The 8162-nt window shown below is 52.4% G+C and overlaps 1 protein-coding gene across 1 annotated transcript; it reads right to left on the bottom strand.

Annotated features, from left to right (window-relative positions):
- Positions 1–697: 697 nt before the first annotated feature.
- Positions 698–3285, bottom strand: Foxq1 (forkhead box Q1). Its single transcript, XM_005355005.2, has one exon. The coding sequence runs from the start codon at positions 2686–2688 to the stop codon at positions 1486–1488; it is 1203 nt and encodes a 400-aa protein (XP_005355062.1). The 5' UTR covers positions 2689–3285; the 3' UTR covers positions 698–1485.
- Between the last annotated feature and the right edge of the window lie 4877 nt (positions 3286–8162).

Here is an 8162-nt window from a genome sequence, read left to right as displayed (position 1 = left end):
GATAAGACAGGCCTTATTTACCCAAGAATGGAAGGGATGGCAAGGAAGCCCAAGTTTCTTCTCTCTGAATTTCTCACCCCTTGCATGGTTCTTTAGAATTCCAGAGTGCGCAAACTGTTAGGGACCTGTTGCTTTTGAGCTTACCAAGAAATCAGTGTCCACACCCACGTGTTCTTTCACACCCAGGCAAATGTTTTATTTCACTAAAAGAGGTAGTTTTGTTTTGATAAAAACAAAACAAAACACTAACATTCAAGTTGCCCTGAAAATTGCCTGAAGGCAATTTTGGTGTGTTGAATTAATTTTATGCCAAGATTCAGTTTCAAGCTTCAGTCAACTGACTTGAAAATGTTCACCTGACTATAAGCTCATTGCATAGCTCAACAGGCCTGCTTCAAGAGTCTTAGGGGAGCAAGATAGGCAGATCTATGCCTTGTGCTAACTCCTGCATGTCTTTGATCTAGGGAACCCTATTGATGGAAGACCTATCCTGGATATTGTAAAGCAATATCTGAAAATAAAACCACAAATATTTTGATCCCAGTATGAAGTTTTCTGAGACTCAATTCTGAACCCATTTTTGTGTGTGTGTGTGGGGGGGGGGGCTTGTGGTAAAAATCTCTACCCCAGTCTATCACCACAAAGTGTTTTGTAGATCAATTGTAAATTTTATTAAAAAAACAAGCAGTATGCCTGGGCTTCATAAAATTTATACATGAATATATACACAGACACAAATAATATTAAAATAAAAATCACACTTGGTTTTGAGTGGTGGTGGCCCTGGCACCCCACAAACATAATGTTAACTTCTCCTTTAAAGAATTGCTTGGCCCAAGAAGACCACAGTTAGGTAACCACTAATAAAGCTGTAGCCGTTGCCTGCAACATTTCAATTCAGGTTCCAAAAATATATAAATAATTTAATTACAAAACCCAACAACATTTCCCCCTTTTTTGGCACAGTGAAGCATTGGTTGGTAGCAGAGAAAATGTCCGAAGACTGACAGCTCTCTCACATTCAGTCACGCCTGTGAACACCGCATGCTCACACCCAACGGGGCCCCCAAACCCCAAACAGTAGTCATATCATTTATCCCATGGAGTGGTTCCCTGATGTACTTTTTTCTTTTTTTTGAGGGTGGGAAAGATAAATCAGTGGAAGGTGCAACAAAAATAGTAGGAGTAGGAGGGAGAGGAAAGCTTTTATGCAGGAAAGGACAGGCTTGGCCAAAAAATAGAAAAGAAGGGCTTTGATCCTCCTTACAAAAGACAAAGGAAACTATTCCGGACTAAGTTAAAACACTTGGGTCAAAATGCTTAACTTTAAGGCACGTCTGAAGGAGATTTAAAAACAAACAAAACAAACAACTCTATTCCTCTGGAAAGTGGAAGGTGCACAGCCTTGGAGCCTGCATAGCAACCTCCTCAACAAATGGAGTCCCCGATCCTACCCCAGGCCCTCTGCTGAGCTCAGAGCTCACTTCAAGCTAGCAGCGTCTCCACCGGGTAGGACAGGTGCGGGCCCGGACCGCAGGCCGAAGCCGCCTGCAGGGTCGCGGGCAGCCGTAGGGGGCAGTACAGGTGCGCCGCGCCGCCTGTCTCGGGACCTCGGAATGGCTTGGTTGCGGTGGCGGCGGGGGACAGGGGTGCTAGCAGCAGGGGCGCTGCGGGCTGCACCTCGGCACCGCGCGACGCCAGCTGCGTGGGCTCGCCCGCGCCGTAGGCACAGAGCGGCAGCAGGGAGCCGCCCGGCGCCGCGGGAAGGAGCGCGGGGTAGGCACGCAGAGGCGGGCAGAGAGCCGCTCCCCAGGGCAGCTGCACCCCTAGAGCCGCGTCTCCGTCGCGGCGGCTGCGGAACGGCTTGCTGAGGATACTGTCGATGGCGAAGGAGCTGGAGAACTTGCTCGCCGGGCTGGAGCGCTCCTCCTGGCGAGCAGGCGAGCGCGCGATCGGGGAGGACCGGGCGGCAGGCGCGGGCTGCGGGCTCCCGGCGGGTCCGGGTGGGGCTTCCTCGGGTCGCAGCCCCGACGCGGGGACTGTCGTTCGGTGGCTGAGGCGCTTGCGGCGGCGGCGGAAGACCCCGTCAGCGAAGGTGTATTCGCTGTTGGGGTTGAGCATCCAGTAGTTGTCCTTGCCCCAGGGCCGCGAGGGGTCGCGCAGCACCTTGACGAAGCAGTCGTTGAGAGAGAGGTTGTGGCGCACGGAGTTGCGCCAGCCGGTGTAGCTGCCCCGGAAAAAGGGGAACTTGCCCATGAGGTACTCGTTGATCTCGGCCAGTGTCAGGCGTCCGCCCGCGGAGTCGCGGATGGCCATGGCGATGAGCGCGATGTAGGAGTACGGGGGCTTGGGTCGCCGCGTGTAGGGCTTGCTGCGCGCGCCCTCGCCGCTGCCCACGCTGCCCGCGCACGGCCCTGTCGCGGAGGCCTGCGCTCTGTCGTCGGCCACCTCGGAACCGTCCTGGGAGCTGGGCCCGCCACCCGAGCTCCTCTCGCCGCCACCGCCCTCCAGATCCCCTGCACCGCCGTCCGCCGCTGGGCTGTTGGCCGCGCAGTCCCCGTCAGAGCCTAACGAGTCGTCGCCAGCCGCAGACAGCGGAGATGGCGCGTCGCTGCTGCCGGCCCCCTCCAGATCACTGCCCGTCTTGTCCCCGTGGGCGGCGCGTGGGGCGAACACCTCCAGTTTCATGCCGGCGCTGGTGCTTCTTCGTCCGGCGCTGTACCCCTTTCCTGCGAGGTCGTAGGAAGCGAGTGGCGCGCGGGGTGGCGATCTCGCGGGCCGGAGGTACCGCTCCTGTCTCTTTCTGAGAGAGGCACTTTTCCGTAGGAAAGTCCTTTTCCGCTGGAATGTTATTTTTTGGAAGGGTTGTGAGTACTGGATGTATTGAGGGTAGGAGAAGCAAAAGTTGGTGCAGTACTGTCCTTACTCCGAGGTTTAGAGATGTTAGGCGGAAAGAAAGCGAGGGATGACGGGCCACCCGGCGGGGCGGGTGCCAGGGCAACCTCGGGATTCCGTTCTGAGAGGAAGAAACCGGCGCATCTGCTATCCGTCCAGGCGTCCAGAAGGATTTCTTGTTTGGACGTCCAGATCTCAGGCAGGCGTCCTCCAGGCACCGAGCTGACGTCCGATGGCGTACCCGCTACTCTTGAGGATAAGACTTCTTTAGCCTCGAGAGCCCATGGAACCCAATCTTCGAGGCCACCGCGTCCGCAGCCGCCGTGCCACCGCCGGCGTCCCGGGCAGCATGTCCGCGCTGGCCGGCCGCAGCAGAATCTCGCCTCCACCTTCGGTCCGGCCCAATATAACCCTGCGGCGGCTCGGCGGGGGCGGGGCCTGGGCGCCCACGGTCAGGGGGTGGGGGAACAAGGTGGCCGCCGCTCCCCCGGGCGCTCACCAGGCCGAGGCCACGCGGCGGCGCGGCCACAGAGTCTCTCCGGGCGCAGGTTGTTTGTTTTGGGTCTGGCCGGCCCCGCCCTCCTGGTCTCACCAATAGGGAGCGAGCGCGCGGCTGGGGTGTGCGCCTGTGCTGCCGCCCCGCCCGTCCCGCCGCGCAGGTAGGAGCTCCTGGCCCCCAGCGGCCACCCTGGGGGTTTCTGCTCCTTGGGGATTCACTGAGAGATCGTGCTACTCTACCCCTTAGAGCTGACACATTTTGGTACCCCCATGGGGACTCCTAAAACGGCCGTGTTGAGGGAATGGGACGTTGCATAGGTCTGGCCGCCATCCTGAGCTGCGTGCGGTGTGCGTTTTTTTGGTAGCAAGAGCCGCCCAAACACCAAAGGGGGTGTTCTTAAGAAAGCAAACCCCTCTGGTGATGGCTGAATTGTTTAACTGCAGAAACCTCACTGAACAGCCTTTGCATTGACCTCTTCTTGGAGCCTCGTGCCCTTCTTACGATTCCTTTCCATGGCAAACTTTCCCCCTTGTAACAATGAAAAAACCCTGGGCTTGAAATTATGAACCTTTTTGGTTGATCGTGCCTCTTGCTCCTTAGTCAGCCTCCGACTTTCACTTTTATTTTGTCATACCTGGCTGGAGGCTCTGGGGAGAGAGGCAACGCCCCATTCTTCTGCGGGGAAAGACTGCGTTGTGAGAAGGGTGCCAGGCTCTGCCTGCACTTGAGTCCTTTTACAGAGCCCACTGCCTTACAGTTCCTGGGGTTGGCAATCAACAAGAATCACAGGAGGGCGTGTGTTCTTTGGGGCCTCAGCCAAGAGCAAAGAATGTTTACCGCCATTTGTCTTCAACTATCCTCTAGGATTTGCCTTGGCTTCAGTGGCACTGGTGTCGGACAGGAAAGCAGGAAAGGAGGCCCTTTCTATCCCCGGGACTCTCCGGACCTGCGCCAACTCGGTGTCAATACGCCAAGAAAAGGGGGCCTTGGACCGGGAAGAGTGCACTTCTGACCCTATGCCTACCGCCAGCTTCCTCCTTTTTCCTGCTTTTGTTGCAAATAGCTTGGAGGCTGCGACTATGAGGGAGCGCATCTTTGAAGTTTTTTTTTATTACTTTCCACCATTTGTGTGGAAAACATGCACTAGCTTCTGTCATCTTCAGTCAAGAAGCTGTAAAGGCATTCACAATGCAATGGGGATGACAGCCAGGGAGGAATCTGATATTTTATCGTATGGATTACATTACTGTTTACTATCTTATCTGGTGTGCAGCTAAAACTGTGTGTGTTGGTGGAGGGGAATGGCTCCCTCCAATCCCAGAAAGGAGCTACCTTCGAGGGTTTTGCCTTAGCTCTAGCCCGAGAACGGATGGTTCTCTGGTCCCGGCCAAAGAAGTGAGAAGTGGGAAGAGAAGTTAGCCGAACAAGGAGGCAAGGCATTACTTTGGCCAGGGATAAAAGACGTTCTTAATGAAGGTTGTCCTTGTTTGAACTCTGGGGGTAGGCAGGGCAGGGCAGGACAGGAGGACTCATGCCTGTTTCGGTGGAGGAGATACATCTAGGAGGGTTGAGACTCAGAAAGGTCATGAGGAGATTCCAAGTCTGGGATCACTGATGGTTGCCAGGTAGGGTAGCCCACCTCACTCCCAGTTCCTAAACACTAATCTAGAAAGAAAAGAATTTAATCCCTAAAACAATGATTTATTTAGTAGACTGGGATAGACTCCCATTGGAAACACTGACATCTTGCTTTATGCATCAGGATAGTGAAGAGCCTTGTATGTAGTACAATGATCGCAGAGCCATTCAACAGTTTTCTCTCTTCTTCTTTGTGTTAGGCCAGTTGCATTATACAAGACTCAATACCTAGAAACTGGGTTCACTTAGTCCCATAATTCTTCTGGTTCAGTGGGTCCCCAAGAGGCTTCCTGCTGATTGTACTCCTGGACATGAAGCACATGTAGCCCAGAATTATGGAAACAACTGGGTTTCTTTCCTTATTAACCTTTGTCAGCAGTCATACTGAATCTAAAGGGAAGGTAAACTTAAAACAGCCTTCAGTTGGAGACCTGGGACCCCAGGTAAATGTGCAGTATAATTTGACTAGGAAGGGAGAAGCTTCAGGCATAAAGAAAGGGCTACTGCCAGGAGTCCCAGGGTAAAATGTTAAGTAGTTTCTGGGGCTCAGAGAGGGCCTGGCCTGGGGACCAGGAGTTGGGTAGCCGAAAAGGGGCTCTGCAAAGACAGACAAAGCCTGGCCCTTTTGTTCCCCTGGATTGGGTGAAAACACTGAAGAAGGGCAGTGCTTGGCTGGCTCTCTGTTCTGGCCACTTCTTTCTAGTTTGGAGGGATGGTTTGTCTTGTAGATGCTGAGGACTATGAAAGCATTGGTACAGAAACCAGTGTGGGCATGGCACTAGTGGGTAAGGCCCAGGTAGCTTTATATATGCTTTCCCTACTTCTTTTCAAAGGCACTTAAATAGTACCAAGCCCGTTTGTTTGTCTTGTCTTGGTTGAGCAGCCTCCTTTTGGTCCTCTGGCTGGAGGCATGCTTGAATCCAATAATCCTGGTCTCTGCCTAGGGTGACTGACCAGATGCCAGCTCCAGTTTGTGCTTCATGTCCAGGGACTACAACCAACAAGGGACTTCTTGGGGAGCCATTGAACCAGAATTACTGGGCTAACTGAACCCAGTTTCTAGGTGGTGGGTTTTGCAGAATGCAAGTGGCAGAGAGGCAGGCCTAAAAATGGTGGAGAAGAGAGAAAACAGCTAAAGAAAAATTGGGAAAAGATGAAAAATAGATTATCTAGGGCAAGACAGAGTTAGAGATGTTTGAGAAAGTGACCTGATTCTGGAACCTAGAGACAAAGTCCTAATTACTGTAGCATTGTGTGGGAAGGTATTCTCCAGGAAACAAAGAAAGCCCCTGGCTTCTTTATTACAATAGGATCCCAGCTTTCATCCTGGGGGCATTGATCCAGCCTTCAATCCTGACCAGATCTGAGGAATTTTCATTGCTCAGATTTAGTCCAGTTTTGTTATTGTCTAATGTTTTTTTGAACTTTCAATTTGAAATCAGAATAGACATCTTTTGAGTATCTTTGCCGTAAGTTTTAACTCTAGTCTTTAAAACTCTTAACTTTGAGGTTGCTATTTCTAGAGTAAGTTAAAAATCAGACCTTTCCTCATGTTTATCATGGGAAGAGGCCTGCATTTCCATGAAGTGACTCTCGCCTTTCAGAAGAGGGCTGGCATGCCGATGTTATAGACTGTGAGGATGGCTCAGGCAGTAAGATGCAAGTCTAAGGACCTGAGTTCAGTTCCCCAAACCAACATGAAAATAAAGCCGGGTTCTGGTGGCAAACCATTTTAATTCCAGCACTGGGAGGGCAGAGACAGGTAGATCCCTAGGACTCACCAGGCGGCCTACTTGGTTAGCTCTAGGCCACTGAGAAACCATGTCTTAAAATGAATAAACACAAACAAAGCAGGTACCCAAGAAGTCGCCTTTAGCCCCCACACTCATTTGCAATGGCCCGTTCATACCCACACACACCTATGCACAAGCGCACACATGAACATACACAGACACACAGAGCAATAATACGAACACTAGCACTAATACTAATAATATCCTCAGTCACCAGATTTTAGACTCTCCGGGGTGCTTTTTGTGTCTTCGAGTTTAAGGAGATCATTTTGGAGGGAGAGACTTGTTTTTGGAATCCCAGATGGTGGATTTTCTGGGGGGCTAACCCAGAAAAGTTGCCAGGTGTAAAGTAAACCAGGAAAGGGAGAAGAAAATCCCTGGGTGAATGAGCCATTTCCTTCAGCCATTTACTCCTAATCTACAGCCAGCACCCCAACCTCTATTCAGAAAGAGAAAGTCACAAGCCTCCTGCTTGGACACCTGGTGGGACTGGATAGTTGTGTTGTCTGGAGGGACAGAGTGTATTTAGCAGATGATGTAAGAAAGGTTGTGATGGCCTGTTGGTGGAGGTGTGGGCAAGCCAGCCCCGAAGATGCGAGCATGGGAGAGCTGTCCCGTTATGCATCTGTCACGTGATGGCATGGGTAGGGGAGAGACGGTGTCCCCTCCCCGCAGTCATCAATACCCGAGGCAGATGGGAGAACTGGCTCTGAGGTCCTAAGAGTGGGAGAGTTGGCCCTGCCCCTCAGCAGCTATAGCACTCAAGAGTGCTCCCTACCATTCCTGCAGCACAGTAGAGCTGGCCCTGATAGGGTAGGTGCGGGAGAGCCCGCCCTGAGGATGTGAAAGCAGAACTGGTCCTGCCCATTGCTCATAGCTGCAGGGGGTGAAGTAGAGCTGCAGGGGGTGAAATAGAGCTCAGGGGGTGAAGTAGAGCTGCAGGGGGTGAAGTAGAGCTGCAGGGGGTGAAGTAGAGCTCATCCTGATGATCAGGACAAGGGAGAGCTGGTGAGCTGGCCAACCCAGCAACTACCCAGGCCCAGAACCAGGATTATGAGCTGATCCACCCCAACATCCACCACATCTGTCATCTGCTGGAGCACATGAAGGGACCAGTCCTGCAGACCTAATGCTGCAAGATCTCCACGACGCAGGGCAACAACAGCATAACCAAGAGGAGTCCCAGTAGGGGCCCAGCATTGATAGTATAGCAGACACTAGAGTCCTTGAACCAGACCAATGATGGCAATGAACACTTGCAAGTAAAGTTATACATGGATAAAAGGATTTACTGTGTGATCCACTGTGTCATACTACAGCTTCCACGAGGAGATTGA

The sequence above is a fragment of the Microtus ochrogaster genome, chromosome 16, assembly GCF_000317375.1.
Source record: "Microtus ochrogaster isolate Prairie Vole_2 chromosome 16, MicOch1.0, whole genome shotgun sequence".
In the NCBI taxonomy this organism is placed as follows: Eukaryota; Metazoa; Chordata; class Mammalia; order Rodentia; family Cricetidae; genus Microtus; species Microtus ochrogaster.
This window is presented reverse-complemented; position numbering and strand designations above follow the sequence as displayed.

Bases quoted from the DNA above. Each gene is read 5' to 3' on its own strand.
- Foxq1 (XM_005355005.2), bottom strand. From the start codon at position 2,688: ATGAAACTGGAGGTGTTCGCCCCACGCGCCGCCCACGGGGACAAGACG.